Source organism: Leucoraja erinacea, chromosome 4 (assembly GCF_028641065.1).
Source record: "Leucoraja erinacea ecotype New England chromosome 4, Leri_hhj_1, whole genome shotgun sequence".
Taxonomy (NCBI): domain Eukaryota; kingdom Metazoa; phylum Chordata; class Chondrichthyes; order Rajiformes; family Rajidae; genus Leucoraja; species Leucoraja erinaceus.
Genome location: NC_073380.1, coordinates 93,966,101 through 93,991,124, shown reverse-complemented (window position 1 = coordinate 93,991,124; position 25,024 = coordinate 93,966,101). Strand labels below are relative to the sequence as shown.

Genomic DNA, 25,024 nt, shown 5'->3' with positions numbered 1-25,024 from the left:
TGAATTTAGGTCAATCATATTTCATAATTCAGAATATCTTTCACCCGCCACATTCAATAGCTATGTTAATCTTTTAAGATAATTTGTTACTAAAATGCTTCTTTCTTTTTGCTGGCAAATATGATACAGCTTGAAGTGATAGTCCAATATCGACAATTGGATCTCATTATGCATCCCGTCGTACAAAAGTTAATTGCACTTAAATGGCAACACTTTGGAAAGTAAGTGTAATGTTCTCCAGTTAAATACCGTAAAGACTGAACTGTTAGCTCTGGTTGTAAAGTCTATTAATTATCATCGATTCTACTTCTCTTGCTGATTATTGTCGTAGGCAGGACCTAACTGGTCACAGTCATGGAATCCTATTTGACTCTGATCTAAGGTTCTGAACTTGTATCCTCTTTATCAACAAGACAACATGGTTTTAGCCCCTGAGCATTGCCCACTTCTGCCTGTGCCTCTGCTCATCTACTACACTCATGCTTTTATCACCTCTCAGAGAGAACTATTCCAGTGTTCCAACAGCTAGTGTGCTATCAATCACACTGTCTAAACAGGTTTTTATGCAATTCTTCTGCACATCTAAATTGCACCTCATATTATTCCTCCGTCATCCCCATAGTTAATGACTTTATGGGATCATACATTCATGCAGCAAGCAAGCATAATTTTGCCTCCCCTCTCCACATAGTTATTGCAACCCTCAGCGCTCATACTAATCATACTCTAATTCCATTTTATTCTTGCCACGTTGTCATTATTTTCTCTCAAGATCGTACGAACTTGCACGTCTTTGGGATGTGAAAGAAACTGGAGCACCGGGTCGAATCCCACACATTCACAGGGAGAAAGTGCAAACCATGCAGAGCACTGTCATGAACCCAGATTGCTGGAGTCTTGCTGCCAAAATGACTTGATCTTAAACCTTCCATCCTTTTGTTGAAATCCATTTTGGACCTCTCATATCTATATCTTCCTCCAATTCTATAAACATTGAGGAATTATATATTATTCAAATTTTGGTTTACATTTCTTCCTAGGTTCTGTCATCCAACTCAAGGTGGCCATGCCCAGTGGCGGACTGGGTCTAAAAATATTGGTTGCCAGGAGACAAAGGGGGTCCACTTCATCAGGGGCCCACTTGCCATCGGGCAAGCTGACATCCTGGCCAGTCCACCACTGCCCATGCTTTAGATAGCCAAGTATTGAGCTTGAAATTAAAGTCTTAAACCCCTCTTGCTCCTCCTTGTAGACTGTTCTGGGGATTGGTGTAATTAATCTGATTAGCCCCCTGTGAAGCTTCTTGAGACATTTATTATGTAGTTATAAACACGTTATAATGACTTCAACATTTCTATGTCTATTTGCTGAAACTTCTCTGAATTGTCTGAGTACAAGAGGAAGCTGATGGATTGATTCCCTCTCTTTTTTAGGAGAGGAGTAGCAATTATGTTGACCCTTAACATCTGCTTCATTGTTTCTTGGACTGTTCTGGGACTTAGTTCATCACTAGCTAATGTGAAACAACTTAATTACGAACTACCTGGTGTGAGTACAATAGCTTTGTTTCAATTCAATATATGTAAATATTATTCAGCATCAATATGTGTGAAAGAGTCTGGAATTGAGCTTGATTGTGGGATGACTATTTGGGGGGCTTTGCCCAATGTCCTTGCTAGATGGGTTTATACAACAATTGGCCACATTTCATGATGTTATTGAGTAGTTAGTATAGTTCTGGAATGTAAGCAACCCATCATACCAGACCAGTTGTAGGATGGTGTCAGGGGGGTCATTAAGGCTCTTCAGACATCAAAAATAAAGGAATTTAGAGGGCTTTAAAATCTTTTCAGTGCAAGCAATGATTTTCCTCTCAGCAAAAAAGTGGTTAGAAACATAGAAACATAGAAAATAGGTGCAGGAGTAGGCCATTCGGCCCTTCATTCAATATGATCATGGCTGATCATCCAACTCCGTATCCTGTACCTCCCTTCTCTCCATACCCCCTGATATCTTTAGCCACAAGGGCCACATCTAACTCCCTCTTAAATATAGCCAATGAACTGACCTCAACTACCTTCTGTGGCAGAGAATTCCAGAGATTCACCACTCTCTGTGTGAAAAAGGTTTTTCTCATCTCGGTCCTAAAAGATTTCCCCCTTATCCTTAAACTGTGACCCCTTGTTCTGGACTTCCCCAACATCGGGAACAATCTTCCTGCATCTAGCCTGTCCAACCCCTTAAGAATTTTGTAAGTTTCTATAAGATCCCCCCTCAATCATCTAAATTCTAGCGTGTACAAGCCGAGTTAGATCATTCAATCAATTGCCATATCTCTGATGACATAATGGAAATCTTGTCCTTCTCTCTTACTCAAAGATGTAAATTTTGAAGATCTTTCACGGATAAGTAACAGTTGCCATCTCTAAAATACTGTCTTAGCCACTATGTCTCTTGTTATTAATTTAAATTTATTTTTCACACCTAAAATACACTTTCACATCTCTCTTGCTGAAAAATAAGTTTGGTTCCCTTTTTGTAGTTTCTGTGGGTTTTGAGATGTTGATGGGCGAGTAAACAGACTTAAAGCAGTAATGCTCAACTTTGTGGTGCCTAAGGTCAAACCAGATGGTAAACTAAAGGGGCTGTCCCACTTGGGCGACCTAATCTGCGAGTTTAGAAGAGTGTCTTTGACCTGCAAACTCACAGCATGGTTGACACGTGGTCCTAAGAGGTCCTATGAGATCGCCAGAACTCCCCTTCATGCTCGAGAGAAGTTCCTGAAAACTCGTGGCGTCAGCTAGGTCGCGGAAATCTTTTCAGTATGTTGGAAACATTTTCCGCGAGTAAAATCTGGTCGGCATGATTCTTTTGAACTCGCAGTGCAGTGGAGTGGAGTCGCTATTTAGTTACAGGCATTCAAGGGCAGCCGTAGGCAATCTCATTCGCTGACCAGGCATTTTGATTGGCTCATTGGAGTTTTCAGGACCAAGAAAAACCTATCGGTAGGTAAAATGCCCGTTAAATTATTATACTTCTTTCAGACTGCGCTCCCCCGCTTTCCCTGGCCCCCGCCTTCGCGATGTGTGTGTGTGTGTGTGCGTGTGTGTGTGTGTGTGTGTGTGTGTGTGTGTGTGTGCGCGTTCGGTCGATCCAGCTCGTGGTTTCAATGTGAACGGTCGATTCAGCTCGAGGCTTTCCAGGCGAGTGCCCTCGAGCTTGAAGGTCAAAGAAACTCTTCTTAACTCACGGATTAGGCCGCCCAAGTGGGACAGTCCCTTTAGTTGCTAAAGGTCACCATGCAGTTATACACCTTGCACATTTAAATGCTTCTTTTGCATCTATTTTACTTTCAAATTTTACATATTACTCACTAGGGCAGAACTTTGAGCAAGTTTAAAAAAGTTTACCCCCTATTAAGTGATCCTTTGTGCAATTTTCTAAGAATTTCATCTATCAATTGCAACCTAGATTTTCGTCCTGCAATTTACTATTTATCCTCCTGATCTCCCAAGATACAACTGTACAAGCTTTCTAACAAATTTGCAATATTAAATCTGCCAGCCATTGTAGACTTGTACTCTAATTCAAGCACTCCTAGAAATAGTGGAATTTCTTACCCTCTTAAATCCTTTGTAAATTTACAATGTAATCCGGCATTAATATTTTTCAAGTGTTCTAGGTGTTTTAATGGCACTGAAAGGCTACATTGATTACACAATCCTGATAGGACTTGACTTGGGCTGCCTTCTACAATTGTTTTACAATTGCGTGGCTTGTCATGCATATTATTTCAAAGGGCAATAAACAAACTGCTAGAGAAACTCAGTGGGTCAGGCAACATCTGTGAAGGGAAATAGACAGGCGATATTTTGCCTAAGGACCCTTCATCAGATTCCAGCATTTGCAGTCTCTTGTGTCTCCTTCTTTTGAAAGCTATTGGAAATCAACAATAATGATATGAAAGTGGCCAAGCAAATATAGAAACTTGGATTGACTTTCCTGAAGGCCATTAAGAAGGTTTTCATAACAAAAATCCATAATTTTCATGATTATTTAATTGACCACAAGTTAAAAGATTGTTATGAATTTCAAATTCATTTCTTCCTGAGATAATTTTTTTTTTTTTTTACCTCAGTGATGATTTGCATTATGTCTTTATCCATCCTGAGATATTTTAATTATAGGTCTTAAGGGTAAAGAATTAATTATCCTTTTTAGACATTGGATATGTGGAAAGAGTTCTGGTAATATTTCTCGATCATTCTTTTTCAAATCAAAGTAAAGAATTCAAAATAAAATCATATGCCAAATGTAGATGTTACAGTTAAAAATGTTTTGAAAAATTAGAATTATTAAACTGAAGGGCTGAGGAAGGGTGTACTGTAATGCCTCTGTCCCACTTAGGAGACCTGAACGGAAACCTCTGGAGACTTTGCGCCCCACCCAAGGTTTCTGTGCGGTTCCCGGAGGTTTTTGTCAGTCTCCCTACCTGCTTCCACTACCTGCAAACACCTGCAACCTCCGGGAACCGCACGGAAACCTTGGGTGGGGCGCAAAGTCTCCAGAGGTTTCCGTTCAGGTTTCCTAAGTGGGACAGGGGCAATACAATTTAAGAAGTCAGTCTACATGTCCTGGAACCTGGTCCAGACACGAGCATTAGTCTCACCAAGGCAACCGGAGAATTTAAATTCACGTAATTAAATACATTATCTGATAGAAAACGTTTTAATAGAGTCATAGGAGTCATACAGAAGGGAAACAGACCCTTCAGCCCAATTTGACCTTGCTGACCCACGTGCCCTAGTCCCATTTGAAACATAGAAAATAGGTGCAGGAGTAGGCCATTCGGCCCTTCGAGCCTGCACCGCCATTCAATATGATCATGGCTGATCATCCAACTCAGTATCCTGTACCTGCCTTCTCTCCATACCCCCTGATCTCTTTAGCCACAAGGGCCACCTCTAACTCCCTCTTAAATATAGCCAATGAACTGGCCTCAACTACCTTCTGTGGCAGAGAGTTCCAGAGATTCACCACTCTTTGTGTGAAAAATGTTTTTCTCATCTCGGTCCTAAAGGATTTCCCCTCTATCCGCAAACTGTGACCCCTTGTCCTGGACTTCCCCAACATCGGGAACAATCTTCCTACATCTAGCCTGTCCAACCCCTTAAGAATTTTGTAAGCTTCTATAAGATCCCCCCTCAATCTCCTAAATTCTAGCGAGTACAAGCCAAGTCTATCCAGTCTTTCTTCATATGAAAGTCCTGACATCCCAGGAATCAGTCTGGTGAATCTTCCCTGTACTCCCTCTATGGCAAGAATGTCTTTCTTCAGATTAGGAGACCAAAACTGTACGCAATACTCCAGGTGTGGTCTCACCAAGACCCTGTACAACTGCAGTAGAACCTCCCTGCTCCTATACTCAAATCCTTTTGCTTTATAACTCCCCAAGCCGTTCATTTCTATGTACCTATACAAGTGTCTTTTAAAAGTTGTTATTCTACCTGCCCCAAGTACTTTTTATGGCAGCTCATTCCATATATCCGCCATCCTATGTGTGAAAAAGTTGCCCTCTGGTTCCAACTAAATCTTTCACCTCTCACCATAAACCTATGTCCCCTTCTTCTTCATTCCCCCACCCTGGGAAAAGGCTCTGAGTATTCACCCTATCAATACCCTATCAATTCCCCTCATGATTTTGTAGACCTCTAAATAATCACCCCAAGTCCCCTGCGCTCCAAGGAATAGTCCAAGTTTTCCCAATCTCTCCCTTTAGTTCAGGCCCACAAGTCTTGGTTGTAAATCATCTCTGCAATTTTTCCAGTTTAATGATCTCCTTCCTACAGTAGAGTGGCCAATCTAAACATAATACTCCAAATGTGGCCTCATCAATGTCTTGTATAACTGTAACATAATGTCCCAATGTCTGTACTCAGTATTTTATATTCTGTACTTGGCGACACCAATCATAGTCTAGGCAACCGTTGTACCAAACACTTGCACTGTCTACTGGATCTCCCAATTGCTAACAATTTTAAATGTCCATAGCGGGTCTGTAGAAGTTCGTGGATGTCTCGTAGCGGCTCGTAATGCTAGCGGTAGGTACTCGGGACATCCGGTAACTCGTGACGTTTTTTGATCCCTGTGAAAAATGTCCACGAGTAAATAAATACTCGTGATGAAAATAATTGTTACTTTTTATACCTACCGTTAGCATTACGAGCCGCTACGAGACATCCACGAACTCCTATGGACCCGCAACGGACATTCTCTGAGTTCGAATCAGGGGAGAACTTGGGAGAACTCGTGAATTACCTCGTACAGTGGGACAGGGGCTTAACTCCCCGACACATCCCCACACTGATCTTTTTTTCGTGGGTCTCTTCCATTGTAAAGAGTGAGGCCACATGCAAACTGGAGAAACAACACTTCATATTCTGCTTGGATAGCTTAAAATTTAACAGTATGAACATTGAATTGTCCAATTTTATGTAACCAACATACAAGCACCATCCCTCCCCCAACATCTCCCTCCACTCACTTTTGTTTCCCCCCACTCTTCCCTATGTCCCAACTGGATTTGCACCCCTTTCTCCACTTTCCACTATCCTTCCACCTATCCTTCCACCTACTTCCTCTGGATTCACAATTCGAACCCCTTTAATTTACTTTAGAGATACAGCATGGAAACAGGACCTTTGGCCCACTGAGTCTGCACCGACCAGTGATCACCCTGTACACTAGCATCATTCCACATACTAGGAACAATTTACAATTTTACTGAAGCCAATTAACCTACAGACCTGTACGTCTTTGGAGTGTGGGAGGAAGACCTACTCCTGCACCTATTTTCTATGTTTCTATGTTTCTAAGAACATACATGTGTCAATGTCAATGTGTTCTTGCCAGAGTGAAAGCCAGGTGTAACAAATATAGGGAATCTGGCAGTGAGGGATATTGAGGGTTCGACAAAAGTGAAACAAGGAAGTATTTGATAGGTGTGAGAACTAATGGTGGGGAAGTTCTGGCAAGAGTACAATAAATGTAGAGAGGTGCTTAAAAAGGACATTAAGAAAGCTGAGAGGGACCACAAAAATAAATCATTGGTTGACAGGATTAAGGTAAATCCAACTATAATCTAATTCTTCAAGAATATTCAAGACAAAAGGAAAATCAGGGAACGGGTAGAGATGATTAAGGACAACATAGGCAATCTGTGCCTGGAGCCAGCAGGTTTAGGTGAGTCCAAAATGAATACTTTTCATCAGAGAATTTGTCATTGGAGAATTCAGTGAAGGTGTAGGTGACGTCTAGCGCAGGTTTGATAATTAAAGAAGTGTCCTCAATGCTGTCATAGTCTTAATGATAGTTAAACCCTAGGACTGGATGGGATTTATCCCAGGCTGTGAGGGAGGCAAGGGAAGAGATGCTGGGGCTCTGACTGAGACTGTCAAAAGCTTCACTGGACACGTGAGATACCGGATGACTGGAGAATGGCAAATATTGACCCCCCTTTTCACGTAAGGCAACTGGGTAAAGCTGGTAACTCTAGACCTGTGATCCTAACATCGGTGGTAGGGCAGATACTGGAAGAATTCTGAGGGAGAGGATTATCGATCATTTGGAAAGAAAGAGGCTAATCAGAAACAGCCAACATAGCTTTGTCAAGGGCAGATTGTGTCTGACCAATTTGAATGTATTCTTTAAAGAGATAAGAAAGTGGATTGATGTGGGCAAGGCAGTTGATGTAATTTACATGGATTTTGGTAAAGCCACTGACATAGTTCCGAATGGGACACTGGTTCAAAAGTTTAGAGCTTGTGGAATTTAAGACAAGTTAATAAACTGCACTGGAAATTAGCTTGGGAATAAGAGACAGAGATTGATAATAGAGAGTTGTTTGGCAATTCTATGTCCATGACCAGTGTTGTCCCACAAGGATCGGTGCTGGGACCCTTGCTGCTTGTAATAAATGTGAATGACTCTGATGTGGATGCGGAAGGCATGGGGCATGGATGGCACTATGATTGGCAGGGTTTTTGATAGTGTGGCAGGCACTTAGGCTGCACAGATAGATCAAAGTGATGATGAAATTAACTGAAAGTGAACAGATAGTGACGATGGTTAGCAAAAACTACTAAAGGATCATGATCAGTTGGGTAAGTGAACTGAGGTGTGGTTAATGTGAGGTGTAGCATTTTCAGAAGTCAAACCAGGCCAGGATGTACACAGTAGGGCTCTGGAGAGTGTTGTAGAGCAGAGGGATCTCGGAGTGCAGGTATACAATTCCCTGAAAGTGGCATCACAGATAGATAGGATGATCAAGAAGACTTTTGGTACATTCGTCTTCATCAGTCAGAGATTCGAGTGTAGAAATTTGTATGTTATGTTACAGTTGTACGTGTTGTTGGTGAGGCGGCATTTGGAGTATTGTGTTCAGTTTTGGTCACACTGCTATAGGAAGAATGTTGTCAAGCTGGAAAGCGTGCAGAGACGATTTGTGAGGATAGTGCCAGGACTTGGGGGCCTGAGCTATGGAGATAGGTTGGGCAGGCTAGGACTTTATTCCTTGTAGCACAGAAGACTGAGAGATGATCTTATGCAACCATGAGGGGAATAGAAAGGGTGAATGCACATTCTTTTACCCAGAGTCAGGGACTCAAGAGCAGGAGGACAGATGTCTAAGGTGAGAGTGGAAAGATATAATAGGAACAAGAGAGGCAACATTTTCACGGAGGTTGGTGGGTTGATGGAAAGAGGTAATTGAGGCAGGTACTATAACACCATTTAAAAGACATTTGGATACGTACATTGATAGGAAAGGTTTAGAGGGATATGGGCAAAACTTGAGCAGTTGTGACTAGTGTAGATGGGGGCATCTTGGTCAACATGGGTAAGTTGGGCTGAAGGGCCTGTTTTATGACTATGACTGTATGTGTCTAGGTGTGCATTTGAATTGCTTAAGCAAAGAAGGCAATGGACCAAGTGCTGGGAGATGGGATTAATATGAATGGGTGCTCATTGGTCAGCATGGACAAATTGGACTGAATGGCCCATTTCCTTTCTGTGGCTCTATGTCTGTCTCGTTGACACTTTGTAATATTGCCTATCAGAAAACATTAGTAATACAGCTTTGCATGGGTATAGCATTTAATCTGTGTCTGCTGATATCATAAATTATATGAAAATTCATAGCTGAGGAATAACATAATTATTAGTTATTTAGTAATTTTCACTTGTGTTGAATGAATACAGGACTGGTGGAGAGTTTTAATTGCTACTGTAGCCATTGCGCTCACTGTGTACCAGATTGCAGAGGAGTTCATCGAAATCCACTCTTCAAATACAAAGTTTTCTCGCTGGAAGGAGTGGAGAGCCCAGGAAATAATGAAAGATCTAAACTTATGCCACCCACGGTGGCCAGAGGTACAAAAGATCATGGATTTTCTACAGGAAATGATATCTTCAACATTTGAAAGGCTACATGTAATTCCGTTTAAATAATTTGCAGCGGAAAGTTTGATTCCAAATAACTTGGTCCGTTAGTTCAACCAAGGAACAGTGAGATCTGGGGGATATCAATCTATGTTTCACCCTGGCACACTGATCACATACATCTTAAAATTCAATGATTTTGAAATATGTTATCACTGTAAAGATGGATCAGACTTCTGTGCACAACTGTAGAGAAACCAACAGATTGCAGGAAATCATCTTTATAGAATTGGATTGATAAACAAATATGTTTCAAAAAAGTTATTTAAATAATTTAACTAGCATGTCATCGGATATTTTATCTTCAGAATGATTATTTTCATTTTTTAATTTTCTGCTCAAAATTGTATGTTCACCTTCAACACATCATATGTTAATAATTTAATCCTTAATTAGTTTAGTTTAGTTTACAGTGCGGAAACAGGACCTTCAGCCCACTGAGTCCATGTTGACCAGCGATCCCTGCACATTAACACTACCCTACACACACCAGGGACAATTTTACATTCATACCAAGCCAATTTACCTACAAACCCGTACGTCTTTGGAGTGCGGTTCAAAACCGAAGATCTTGGATAAAACTCACACGGTGATGGGGAGAGTGTACAATCTCTGTACAGACAGCACCCGTGGTCGGGATCGAACTCTGGTCTATGGCACTGAAAGCGCTGTAAGGCAGCAGTTCTACTGTTGCGCCACCATGCCACTCTAAATTGGATGGAACTGTTTATTGATACAGCATGCAACAAAAAAAGTTTTTTCTGTACTCGGTACACATGGTAATAATAAACTAAACTAATCTCTATTGGCAGGAGGAGTCATATCTTAAGAAGCAACTGAGTGCACTGGATGACATGCATCCCCACTATTTCAATGATTTTTGGTAAGGATATCGACCAAAGTTTTCTTCTAGTTGTACAATATGCATGAGTTTGTCATTAAATATTGTCTTCAGTTAGTAGCTATTTATTTGTGGGCTGACAGTAAGGGCCCACTCCTGTTGTAATTGGGGGAAAAAGCAACCAGAAAATGGTAAAAGTGGCTATTATTTACAAGTGATCACATTGTTAAAGATTCATAAACACCTGAATGCACGACCCATAACTTTTGTGCCAACTTGGGTAAGTGCTATTCATGCTATTATAAGTGAGCAGATCTTCCATTGCCCTAAATCATCGGGTGCCCACCTGTTGGTATGCTTTGTATCAGGAGCCACTTTGGAAGACTTCCAATGGGAGCCCAGCCTCCTGCACTACACCATGGCTCCATGTGGCACAGGGGCAGTGTTAGTGCAGGCAGTGGGCTGCACTCACAGAATGGTCTCATCAACCTGTGCGTCTCCTATCTACCCTGTATAAGTGCTGGTGTTAAGGATAAAATCCGCCCCATTGATGCAGATGTTGAGGCACTGTGTTATTAATGATTGTACATTTATTGTTCCATTATTACATTATTGGGCCTGTGAAACTGCAGCAAGTTTGGCAATCAAACGCTGAAATAATAGTATTATTTCTGATCACTCACCATTGACTTTTATACTTAAAATTGAGGGAATGCCGAGTATAAAGCCTTTTTGGAGGTTCAATGTACACATATTAAATAACCCGCAGGGTTATGAGTATATAAAAGAACAAACAAAACTTTTTTTCGAAATAAATGACACGCCGGGCATTTCTGCACCGCTATTATGGGAAACCTTCAAGGCATATATTCGCGGTGTCATAATCTCTTACCAAAGTTTTCAAAATAAGGAAAATAAAAGAGAACTTCAGCGGATAGAACAGAAAATAAAATTACTAGAACTGGACAATGCAACTGACCCAACCATAAATAAACATAATAAGATAACTTTATTGAAATATAAAGTCAATAGAATACTATCGGCTAGAGTAATAAGATTATTCCAAATTACAAAACAAGCACACTTCGAATTTGGAGATAAGCCACATAAACTACTTGCGAGGCAACTGAAGCAACGAGAAAAGGAAAAAACGATTACAAATATTAAATCGGACAATGGTGAGTTTCTAACATTGCCTAAGGATATTAATAAGAGGTTTGCCCAATTTTATCATAATTTATACACATCCAAAATAAAGACAGATATAAGTAAAATTACAAATTTTTTAGATAATTGCAAGCTCCCAAAATTGGATAGTTTAGAACAAGAGCAATTAGGAGCACGGATTACTAGTGAAGAAATAAAACAAATAATAAACTCACTGAAAAATGGGAAGACCCCAGGACCAGATGGCTTTAGTAATGAATTTTATAAAAGATTTCAGGAGTCAATTGTACCAAGATTATTCAATTTATACATGCAGGCTTATACTGAAAATAAACTACCAGAAACCCTAGCAGAAGCAACAATAACGCTTATACCAAAAAAAGATAAAGATTTAGATGAACCGGGTTCTTATAGAGCTATATCACTTCTAAATACGGATCAGAAAATTTTAGCAAAGATTCTAGCTAGAAGGCTAAATAATTATATTAACAATTTAATAAATACGGATCAAACGGGATTTATACCCAAAAGACAATTATTTAATAATTTGAGAAGGCTTTTTAATATAATGTACTCTCATAATGAGGACAATGAAGATATCTCAGTGGTCACGTTGGATGCAGAGAAGGCATTTGATCAAGTAGAATGGCAGTATTTATACAAGGTACTCCAAAAATTTAATACGGGAGAGAATTTTATTAGATGGATTAAACTACTTTATGATAGACCTACGGCAAGAATATTAACTAACAATACGCTATCACCAAAATTTTACTTATCAAGGGGTAATAGGCAAGGGTGTGCCTTATCACCATTGCTATTTGCCCTTATGATAGAACCGCTGGCCGAAAGGATTAGAAATCACCCGAATATTCACGGATATAGCAGCAAGGACTCAAAGAATAAAATGTCATTATATGCTGATGATATCCTTTTATATATTACTAATACACAAACGAGTATACCCACCTTATTAACACTAATTGAGGAGTTCGGCTCTTTTTCAGGATATAGAATAAATTGGAATAAAAGCGAAATTATGTCTTTAAAACCACAGGATTCGAGACATTTACTAAAATTCCCCTTCAAAATTGCAACAGAAAAATTCAAGTGCCTGGGTATTCAAATTACGAGAAGACACAAATCATTATTTAGTGCCAATTTTATACCACTATTAAATAAACTGAATGATACGATTAAATTTTGGAAAACGCTTTCGCTCTCATTGATAAGTAGAATTAACGCTATAAAAATGACTTTCTTACCACAATTAATATATTTGTTTCAAGCGATCCCAATATATATTCCAAAATATTTTTTCAAAAAATTAGATTCCACTATCACTAATTTTATATGGGACTACAGAACACATAGAATTCAACGAAAGCATTTGTGCAAATCTAAAGAAGTGGGGGGTTTATCATTACCTAACTTTATATATTACTACTGGGCAGTGCATATTAAGAACATAATGTACTGGCTGGATAGTTCCACTCAGCAGTTGGAGTGGATAAGAATGGAGAAAGAGGAGTGCTATCCGCACGATATAGGAACGACCCTGCTCTCACCGATAAAATTGAATAGTATAATATATAAGAAGAACCCAATTATTCACAATATAATAAGAATTTGGAAACAAATAAAAGTATCCTTGAAATTAAATAATTTATCAGTACTAACCCCACTATTGAACAACCCCGCATTCAAACCTTCTCTCATCGACAACACATATCAACAATGGGATAGACTGGGGATTAGGAAAGTAGGGGATATGTATGAAGTGGGCAAACTGTTATCATTTCAACAATTAAAATTAAAATTTAAATTGAAGGATAATCAATATTTTAAATATATACAGGTATGTGACTTTATGAAGAAATATACACATAGATTTCAAATTATATTTTTAGATCCTTTAGAAGAAGCAATGAATATTAAGGCTGATTCACAAAAATTAATATCATACTTTTATAATAATATATTAAATAGAGAATCACCCTCAACAGAAGCATTAAGGGAAGATTGGGAACATGAGCTAATGATAAAGATCTCGAAGGATAGATGGGAAAAGTATTTGATGAATACACATAACTGTTCTATTAATGCAAGACATAATTTAATTCAATTCAAATTATTACATAGACTATATTATTCAAAAACGAGGTTGAATAAATTTTATCCAAACGTCTCTCCCAGATGCGATAAATGTTTGTTTCAAAACGCTAATATAACACATTCATTTGTAGAATGTACAAAGTTGAATAAATTTTGGAGTGATATATTTGATATATTTACAAAGCTTTTCAAGTCAAGAATAGAACCCAAAACGGAATGGATTATATTTGGAATAATAGGAGAAGATACCAATTTAAATAAAGATCAAAATGTTTTTTTTAATTATGGGTTAATAATTGGAAAGAAATTGATACGTAAATTTTGGAAAAATACAACCACACCAACTGTTAAAATGTGGATTAGGAATATGATGGACATAGCACGCCTTGAAGAAATGAGACTACGACTAATAGATAAATATGACCAATTCTTAAGGAGTTTGTCTCCTTTCATCGACTTTTTGGAATCATTTGATGCAGCGGTACCGTAAGGATTGCTGATTTCAGTTCATGACGCGGATAGATCTACATCTCCGAATACAGATTTGAAAAATTATCTTTTAAGGGGCCTTCTCTTCTATTTCTACTTTCCACTTTCTCTCTTCCTTTTTTTATTTTTTATATACACACTTCACGTTTTTCTACTCTCTACCATCTATTTTTCCACTTTTTCCCCTTTCTATTGTTTTCTTTTTCTTGTCCTGCTTACTTCCTTCTTATAACATAAAACTAGAGGTTGTACATAGAATGGATTACGGTATTACATAGTTGGCACCTAAAATTAGGTTCCACTGTACTGTTTTGTGCTGTATTAACTTCTAATAAAATAAACAAATAAATAAATAAATAAATAAATAAATAAAATGAAATTTAAAAACGCTGTTGACTCTTGGCCACGCTTAAATTGAATTCTAACTAAAATATGACTCTATACAATTCCTGTCTTTAAATTTGCTCATGATACCTTCATTGATGGACGAATAACAGGTAACAATGTCAGAATAGACAAACAATTTTGATCATTTAATTAATTTGTGCCAGAACAACATCTTGCTCTCAACGTTAGTACGACCAACAACCTGATTGTTGACTTCAGGACGGGACAGCTGAGGATCCATGAATTTTGTCTTCATCGATTGAACGGCGGTGGAGTCAACAAGTTCATGTTCCTAGACATGCAAATTTCTGAAGAACTGTCCTGGGCCCAGCACAATGATGCAATCATGAAGGGAGCTCAACAACACGTCTACTTTATAAAAAGACTGAGGGGATTTTGTACATTGCCAACTACTCTATTGAACTTCTACAGACTATAGCACTGACTTGTTGTATCATAACCTAACTCGGTAATTCAAAAACTGTGGAGCAAATAAGGCTACAGAAAATGGTGGGCATTGACTGGTTCATCATTAGTATTGCTTTGTTGTATTAATTATGTTTAGAGATACAGTGTGGAAACAGGCCCTTCGGCCCACCGTGTCCATTTGTCACCGTGTCCATGCTGACCAGCGATCACTTGTACACTAGTTTTATCCTACAAACTAGGGACAATTTACAGAAGCGAATTCATCTACAAACCTGCACGTCTTGGGAATGTGGGAGGAAACCGGAGAACCTGGAGAATATCCACACTGTCACAGGAAGACCATACAAACACTGTAAGACAGCAGTTGTAGTCGGGATCAAACTCGGGTCTCTAGCGCTATAAGGCTGCAAATCCACCATTGTGTTATTGATTATTGTATATTTATTGTTCTGTTATTATATTAATAGGCCTATAAATATGCAGCAAGTTTGGTAATCAAACACTGTTGACTCTTGGCAACACTCTTTAGTTCATCTACAGTGATTTACATCACTGACATGACTGTTATCTGTTTTTCGCAGGAATTTGTTTGATTGGTTGGTCTATCTGTTGCTCTTTGCTTTGATTGGAACTTATGCAGCTGATCTGTCAATGTCTAGTGATACTATTCACACAACCCATATTCGACTTTGTGCAGTAACAACAATATTCCTTTGGTTACGAGTCATGAAACATGTACGAGCAATCAGGTATGGAACTCCCTTGTTATTATTTTCATTTGAAAGACGCAACACCAAAATCTGTGACTTTTCCTCCCTTCCCCTCACTTTGCAACACTCATTCCAAGATGCAAAAGGCAAGGTGGGGAATTTTCAACGTGGGGCCATGGGTTCTACTGCATCCATTTATCTTATTAAAATATTAGCAAAGTATCAAGCCGCGGGTAAATTTTATTTCTAAAAATGTAAAAAAATTGTTTTTAACTTTTTAGAGGTGCCAGTTCACTGTACTTGTGTATAATGACACAAAATAGCACTGGTCATTGCTGCCTAGTCAATCAAAATGCGTGAAACGCATTTGTTAATGCAAAAGTATTTTCCAAGCAAAATCTTTGAACCGTCAAGCACTAAGGTTGCCATGCAACTGTCAGCTGCACATGTAGACACACATTCACACTACGGCATTTAAAGATATTATACCAATGTACACAATACTAGGTGGGCTGAGTCAGAAGGAAGGGCATGAGGAAGAAAGCAAGGTGAACAAGGCAGCTTTTATCACAGGTGAATGAGCACCTAAGTCATTTAGGTGTTGTTCATGAAATGGAGCAAAAATTAGACAAATGTTGTGCAATGAGTACAAAGAATTATGTAACATTAATATTTGTAACTTTTCCTCTCTTTCCCTCATTTTGCAACAACTTTCTCGAAAGCTTCTCTCGGAGTCAGGGGCAAAAAATATAACGTTCATCTGCTCCATTATTCATCCGGTTCATGTCTGATTATTGTTCAACATAATCTTTTCTGCATTATCCCCATACACCCTTTGATTCCCTTGATGTGCAAAAGACTGTCAATCTCTATTGAACAAATTCAGAACAGAACCGCTTTCTCCGTGCATTATATCCTTTCAGGTTTCATGTAATCCTTGTCAGTCCCCTGGTTCCTTCCATTCTCTGTGCCTTAAAATTCCTATTTATATTTGGATACTAGGACAGTTCTGTCATGAGTGAGTTCCAAATAAAATGTAATGTAATTATTGTTACTCCGCTGTTCAATCCTAAGTAAAAATATTTCCTTACACTCTGGTCACTAGTGCTGCTACTTTGAATGGTGTGTGTTTATTATATATATATAAATTGGATCTCTTTACTCTTCTTCAATGTTATTCGTAGTTTATGGCCTACAAAATTATGACATATTTATACTTATTTATCCTGTAACATGATTACTTTTCTGGCGCAGAGCCCTAGGACCTTTTATAGTGATGCTCGGAAAAATCATTGTGGATCTCCTCAAGTTCCTTTTTCTTTATGGAGAGTTTTACATTCCTTTCGCATGTGCATTTTGGATAATCTTTGGAGGTAAGTATTTTGTTTGCCTGCAGATTATTACATGAATATTGAATGTTATCATTTGATTAGAACCTGGGAGGAATAGAGTCTCTTCTAACAAACCGTATATGTTTCTGAATATTTTTTGAGGTACAGATGAAGTTACAGAAGGGTGTAGGCTCAAAACAAACATTCCCTGTGAATATGGTTCACTAGAGGATTATTAACATGTATTCTTCATTGCACGTTAAAGGGGGATTTCAACCCTGTCACTTGTACACTGAAAACTACATGTTTGTTAAGCATTATAGAATCATGACTCACCTGTAATCTATGCTTATGTCGAAATGTAGGGATATAAGAGGGATGGCAGTGAATTTATCTGAAGTGGGGAGGGGGTTGAAGTGGGTGTGAGAAGTGGGAGAGGAATGATGTGGAGGGAAATAATGGTTCTATGTATTTCTGATCTCTACTGAATTAAAAGGACATGAGTTCATGAGTTCCCAAGTTATCACAGTTCGCCTTCGTACTTGCCCCTTGGAATAGGAGTGGGTCGAGTATGTGTCGTGCATGTGGGGAGCAGCTACCAATCCTAGGGCCACATTGTGGGTTGCAGGTCTTTTTGGGCCTTCAGAACGTTGGAGCTCTGTTCCCATGAGGCTTTTAAGTGGAAACTAGTTCCTTTTGTTGGAACAGAACGTTTCTCAAATAATACCAATGACCCACCCACCAGAAATTGTGGCAGTGTCGGCAGCTTCTACTTTGGAATTGAAAACAATGTTAGTGGGAAGGGACCAGAGAACATAAGGCCATGTGAATAGCCACACATGACATAAATAATTGTTGACACCATTGTCTGATACATAATCTTTGTCCCTGACATTTTCTTGCATACAGGCCTTGTACCAAATATGGCAACTATACCCCAGATGCTTTTCACTGTATTTCGGATAACTCTGGTTGATGATTATGGATTTGATGAGATGTATCTCATCGATCCAGTAATGGCATATTTGCTCTGTGGAACATTTCTCGGGGTGTCGAGCATTCTGTGTATCAATCTTCTCATCGCATTGCTTTCAGACACGTTCCAAAGGTATACAACGAAAATTCTGACATTGCTTGGTAATTTACAGGGTAAATGCATGCTTTTGAGGTACTATTAGATATATGGAACATAGGTGCAATAGAAGCAGCACAATAGGATTCTGGATTATTGGGGTAGAAGAGATAGTCTTCCTAATCAAATCAATGGTGTCTTGTTGAATGTTTACTGGATACCAGGCTTAGCAGTTGGCCCTGTTATGGTATAGCACATCGCAACAGATCATCACAAGTGTGCTAACTATTTTCAACACAGTTCATTACAGTTAATTCCAGGAAATTCAGTGAGCAAAATTGAGAAAAAGTAGTGGATGACATACAACTCTCAATGGAATTGACCAAATAGAAATAAGAAACTTCTGATTAACCTGGCTATGTATCATTTCCAGAGACATAGAATCATCCAGCCCTTCAGCCCACTTTACCCATGCTGACTAAAATGCCCTATCACACTAATCACACCTGTCTGTTTTGCCACTATCCCTCTAAACTGTTTGTCAAAATGATGTACAATAGGTGGGCCTGGCCTTATTCTTTGACCTTGTTGTATCATGGAACTGTGAACTGCCAAAGTTCCATAGCACCAATTAGAGAGACTTATGGAACAATAGGGCATCTTCCAACCTTATCTACTGCATCCGCTTTTCCAGATGTGGACTCCCATATATCGGCGAGACCAAGGGCAGGCTCGGCAATCATTTTGCTGAACACTTCCATTCAGTCCGTCTAGACCTACATGATCTCCTGGTTGCTAAACACTTTAACTCCCCCTCCCACTGACCTTTCTGTCCTGGGCTCCTCCACTGTCAGAGTGAACCCCAACGCAAATTGAAGGAACAGTGCCTCACTTTTCACACAGAGAGTGGTGAATCTCTGTAACTCTCTGCCACAGAGGGTAGTTGAGGCCAGTTTATTGGCTATATTTAAGAGGGAGTTAGATGTGGCCCTTGTGGCTAAGGAGATCACCCATTCCTTTCTAGATGCTGCCTGTCCCGCCCGCTGAGTTACTCCAGCATTTTTTTTATTGAATTGAATTGAATTGAATCCTTTATTTGTCATTCAGACCTTTCGGTCTGAAAGAAATGTCGTTGCCTGCAGCCATACATGTAATAATAAACAACACACAATAAACACAAATTAACATCCACCACAGTGAGTTCACCAAGCACCTCCTCACTGTGTTGGAGGCAAAAGTCTTAGGGTTGCTGTCTCTTCCCTCCTCTTCTCCCTCTGCGCTGAGGCAATACCCCACCGGGTGATGGTAAGTCAGTCCCGCGGTTCAAGCTCCGCGGACCGGGGGTGGTCGAAGCTGCCACCCTCCAGTCCAGTGGATGCAGTTGTTGCCACGGGAGCTCCGGAAAACAGGCATCAACCTGTGACCCGTGAGCTCCCGACGATGTCCGAGCCCCGGATTCAGGTCGCTGCCGCCAGAACGCCGCCTCAGCCGCCGGAGCACCGTCTCCGCCCCGCACCGGGCCGTCCACCCGGGAGCGCCTTCCAGCCGAGAGCCGGGCCGCCCTCACAGGAGTGTCTCAGCCCCGCGCCGTCCGCCCTCACCGGAGCGCCTTCTAGCCGGGAGCCAGGCCGCCCACATGGGAGCACCTTCCAGCCGGGAGCCGGGCCGCCCACACGGGAGTGTCTCAGCGCCGCAGTCCGCCCTCACCGGAGCGCCGAGTCGTGCCGCTGCCCGAATGCCGCCACAGCTAGAAGACGGCTAGCCTCGCGTTGGTAAGTCCTGGCTGGCTCTACCTCCGGATCCTCAAGGTCGGACGCAGGTTGGAGACCGCCAGCTCCGCCATTAGGCCTCAGCTCAGACGGGGGAAGAGAAGGGGGATACGACAAGAAAGTCGCATTCCCCCGAAGGGAGAGACAGAAAGCCCTGTTTCACCCCATCCCCCCACACATAACACAACCTAATAAACAAAAGTTTAACTAAACAAGACAAAAAAAACAACACAAAAAAGTGAAAACAGCCAGACTGCAGGCGAGCCGCAGCCGTTTCATAGCACCGCCACTTCCGAAAAGTGTATTTTGTGTCTATCTTCGGCATAAACCAGCATCTGCAGTTCCTATACAGGGCATCGTCAATTGAGTTGCATTTCCACAGCTATTTGTAGGGCAGGCAGGTAGGGGGTAAAGCTGTTGGGAGTTAGTGTCAAAAGATAATTTTCTCCTGAATGTTACGACTGGTGCCGTTTTGATCTAGGGCACGTATTCACGTCAACCACTTACTGCCAGATTTTACAGTCAGGTATTCTGTTTTAAGATAAAGCCTTAGAAGAGTGTAATCATATGGAAGATGGCCTACATAAAATGTATCCTTAGGCATGACAGGAATGGAATTCAATAGCATCTTCATTCAGGATATATCCTCCCACTTCCATGAGGCTTCCTAAAGGACCAAAGAAGTACCAGATAATGGATAAATATTGTGTGCTCTTGCATTAATTAACAACATCAGATGCAGGGACAGACCTTTCTCAACTACCGGTGCTGGCCTATTGTTGGCCTGGCATGTTACCTTGGAAAAATTGTTACAAACAAATCAGGCTTGTGAAATTGAGCAGTCCATTCTGTTCTAGTGACTGCATGGTGGTGTCATGCTGGGAAGGCTTAGAAAATGATTGGATGTGATAGCCTAGAGAGCATTGACGCATTAGAGTGAATTAGAAGAAGGGAGTTAAGGGCCTGTCCCATGAGCATGCGACTGCATGCGGCGAGCGGGTCCAAACCGGAAGCGGGTGTCACGCGGAGGTCGAGTGATCCCGTACGAGTTGACGTGAAGTTCGAGCGAAGGCGTACAGCATCAAGACGCTGCGTACGGCATCAAGATGCTGCGTACGGCGTTGAGACGCTGCGCACGCCCGTCGAGGGGGTGCGTACGGCCTCAATGCGGCTGCGGGCCGGCAGGTTGTTGCCGCGCGGACTTTTTGGACAGTGTCAGTTTTTCGGAGCCCCGCGCGATGTTGGGACCAGCTCCGCACAACTCCATACGGCTCCGGCGATCGAAATGGGACCGGCCCTGCGAGGCCGTACGGCTCAAGCGACCACGTTAGGTCGCGCTTTACCCTGTGGGACAGGCCCTTAAGTTAACTTCTTTTTATCCATCTATGCTGCATCTGCGCCCAAGATGAGGTTTTCCATACTAGGGCATCGGAGATGTCCTAATTCTTTAGGGAATGGGGGTTCCCCTCTTCCATTATACACGCGACCCTCATTACGGTCTCCTTGATATCCCGCAGCTCCACTCTTGCTCCCCCTCCCCCCATTCATAACAGGGATAGTCCCCTTTGTCCTCACCTTCCACCCCATCAGCCATCGTATACAGCACATAATCATCCGACATTTTCGCCACCTCCAACAGGATCCCTCCACTAGCCACATCTTCCCATCTCCACCCCTTTCCGCTTTCTGCCGAGACCGTTCCCTCCACAACTCCCTGGTCAACTCGTCCCTTCCCACCCAAACCACCCCCTCCCCAGGTATTTTCCCCTGCAACCGCAGGAGATGCAACACCTGGCACTATACCTCCTCCCTCGACTCTGTCCAAGGACCCCGACAGTCTGTTTAGGTGAGGCAGAGGTTCACTTGCACCTCCTCCAACCCCATCTACTGTATCCGCTGTTCCAGGTGTGCTCTCCTATACAGTATATCGGCAAGACCAAGAACAGGCTCGGTGATTGTTTCGCTGAACGCCTCCGCTCAGTCTGCTTAAACCTGCCTGATCTTCTGGTTACTTAGCACTTTAATTCCCCTTCCCATTCCCACACTGACCTTTCTGTCCTGGGCCTCCTCCATGGCCAGAGTGAAGCCCAGCGCACATTGGAGGAACAGCACCTCGTATTTCACTTATACCCCATCGGTACGAACATTGACTTCTCTAACTTCAAGTAGCCCTTGCTTACCCTCCCTCTCCATCCCCTCCCCCTTCCCAGTTCTCCGACCAGTCTTACTGTCTCCAACTACATTTTACCTGTGTTTGATTTGTTGTTACATCTCCCAACTAACAATGATCTAACAAGGCCCTATAACCCCCACAATTAAAATGTGGATTATGGAAATGTCGGAGACCCTACACCTGGAAAGAAGCAGATTTGTCTTAATGGACAAACAAGAACTTTTTGTTAGAATATGGTATCCATTCATTGACTATTTGAAGGGGTAGATCGGTTCAGCACGGTAACCTAAATGAAGCTTGAACTGAGGATTAGATGAGAAGTTATACTTTATAATCCACAAACCTACCTCCAAAGATTTATTAATAGTAAATAATTTCCTTCTTTTTTTTTATCTTAACATTTGTGTTTTTTTTCCCTCTTTCTCTCTTACTTCCTATCTTTAAAAAAAACTAGAAGCAGAACCAATGCACAATTGATAATATTAATAATGTACGACTGATATACATGAAATGTTTATAATATGTGTTTGCTTCTAATAAAAATATTAATTAAAAAAAAAATAATCTATTCTACTTAATCTTCATTCCCTTTGTCCTGTTTTCACTCCTTACACTTCCTTATCTATACATCACCTCATCTATGTACCATCCACTCCCCTGGCATCAGTCAGAAGAAAGGTCTCAACCCAAAACGTCACCCATCCCTTCCTACTTATCATGATGTGGCAATTTATGTAAGGTCTGTCAGAGTTGAAGTTCTTTACAATAGACTGAAAAAAAATGAGGAGGCACAAATGTAACACTTTAAAATGGTAGGGAAGATATAATAGAAATTTTAGATGGATACTTGAATTCCATCAATAATTGGGAAGTTTAGGGAACAGTTTCAAATTTATCATGGAATATTAGAGCTATCAACTTTTTTTCCAAATATCTGCCAATGCATTTAATGAAAGCATTCCCAGGGTCAATTGACTTTCTCAAAAAACATCTGGAAAATGATATCTAAATAGATTGAAGCTTAAAAGGATAAATGGTTAAATTATTGGGGCATATATTGTGCATGCATGTGTGTGTTCTTCTGATGTGTTTGTTTCTCTCTGTGTTTACTGATGCTCCTATGAATTACCTTGGGAGATTTTACAACATATTGACATTATAAATACAAGTCTTTGAAGGATAGGATTGAAAAGTAGCAGCATGAATAGATATTTTGAATTATTGCAGAATGTTGCCTCTAATGACTAACTGTGGGTATGGTGAGGTGAGGTGAGGGGAGCAGAATTGAGGACATGGTAGATGTTATACTTCCTTAGGGGGAGAACGAGGACTTTTGTCTAATGCTTTCTTGTATTTGTCACGGATATTCTGGGTGAGCATCTGTGAATTGCTCATGGTTTGTTATTTCAGAGTGTATGACAACGCAAATGCTAATGCAGCCATGCAACAGGCTAGTATTGTATTGTATGTTGAAGACCATCTCAGTAAGGAGAAAACAAATGCATTTCAAGAGTTTATACAGACATCGTGTGCACCATTAGAGATATTCTTCGATGATGATATTACAATTGATCAAGAAGATGATCTGAAAAAAGTCACCATTCAGATAAAGGTAATAAGAATCTTCTGATGTAACTGTATTTTGTCAAATCAAATGCACCATAACCTGAACCATAAAATGCAATAAGAAAAATTGAGTATTTTTGGGTGCTGTTAACAAACAACAATCTCAAGTCCAAACTGAAGGAGTGAGGTGAGGGTTTATTTTCAGACATTTTGTATAAAGTATGATATATGAACACTTGAATCCAGTGTGGTAAGTCCTGAAATTGAAAGGAGGCTTTAATGAAACAACCATGAACCTATCAGGAGTTGGAAACATCTCACTGGTTACTGTTGTCCTACAGATCTAGAATAACCGTCTTCTGAGGTGGTATAAGTATTCTAAAATCATGATTGACCTGTAGAATACAATGGAAAGCTCATCGGACGGATGTAGTCTGGGATGAGGGGATATGGGAATTGGTGGGGAGGTGATGGAGTGATATGGGAGAGAATAGTTCAATCTGCTTCCAATCCTCATTACATCAAAGGGGCAAAGCTTAAGAGTTCCAGATTGTGGCCAGAAAATAATATGGTTGTATAAAATCACTATACACTCTAAAAAAGAAGCATTCTAACTGTTTATCAATGTTACAGTGGAATTACAAATAATGTCTCTCTTGTTCATGCTGTCTTTATTTCAACTAACATTCATTCAGTCTTTCCTGGAAGCGACTCATTATCTGTGCTCACTACTCGTTTATAGAGTTTAGCAGCATTGAGGCAGATCCTTCAGCTCAACTCATTCATACCAACTAAAGTTTTCGGTTCAGCTAGTCCTGTTACTTGTGTTTGATAAATCTCACTAATTTTTCCTATCCTTGTTCTGGTCTAAATATCTTTTAAATGTTTTTATTGTATCTGCTTCAACTATTTCTCCTGGCTGCTCGCTCCATTTCTCCACCACTGTGTGCCTCTTTAAAATTTGCCCTTTCTCTTCAAATCTGTGCCATCTAGTCTTAGACTTCCATACCCTGTGAAAAGATTGTGATTATATATTCCATCTATGCTCCTCATGATTTTTATAAACATTGATAAGGTCACCCCTCAGCCTCCTTCACTCCAGGGAAAACAGTCCCAGCCTATCATGTCTCTTAATATAACTCAAGTCCTCAGGTTCTGGTAACACCCTTGTGAATCTTTTCTGCTGTCTCTAACTTAGACATATTGTTATTGTTGCGTGTCAATCAGAACTACACTTAATAGTCCTAGTGCATTCTCACTAATATATAGTTGTAACGTTATGTCCCAACCTGTAATCAGTGCCCCTTCAGATGTAAACATGCAGGCCATACATTTTCTTCATCATCTTGTTGTCACTTTCAGGGAATGATAAACGATACCCCAACTCTCTCCACTCCACAACACCCACACAAGGCTCTGCCTTTTACTGTGTATCTCCTGCCTTGCCTTAACTTCCCAAAATGCAATACATCGCAAA

General features: G+C 40.5%; 1 protein-coding gene across 1 annotated transcript in view; it reads left to right on the top strand.

Annotated features, from left to right (window-relative positions):
* Positions 1-25,024, top strand: part of LOC129696067 (uncharacterized) — an 85,892-nt gene that overhangs the window by 38,088 nt on the left and 22,780 nt on the right. The window contains exons 9-14 of the mRNA XM_055633475.1: positions 9,259-9,429; positions 14,662-14,797; positions 15,508-15,675; positions 16,891-17,009; positions 17,877-18,075; positions 23,392-23,593. Of these exons, the coding sequence (XP_055489450.1) occupies positions 9,259-9,429; positions 14,662-14,797; positions 15,508-15,675; positions 16,891-17,009; positions 17,877-18,075; positions 23,392-23,593 (995 nt within the window). The remainder of the gene's footprint in view (positions 1-9,258; positions 9,430-14,661; positions 14,798-15,507; positions 15,676-16,890; positions 17,010-17,876; positions 18,076-23,391; positions 23,594-25,024) is intronic.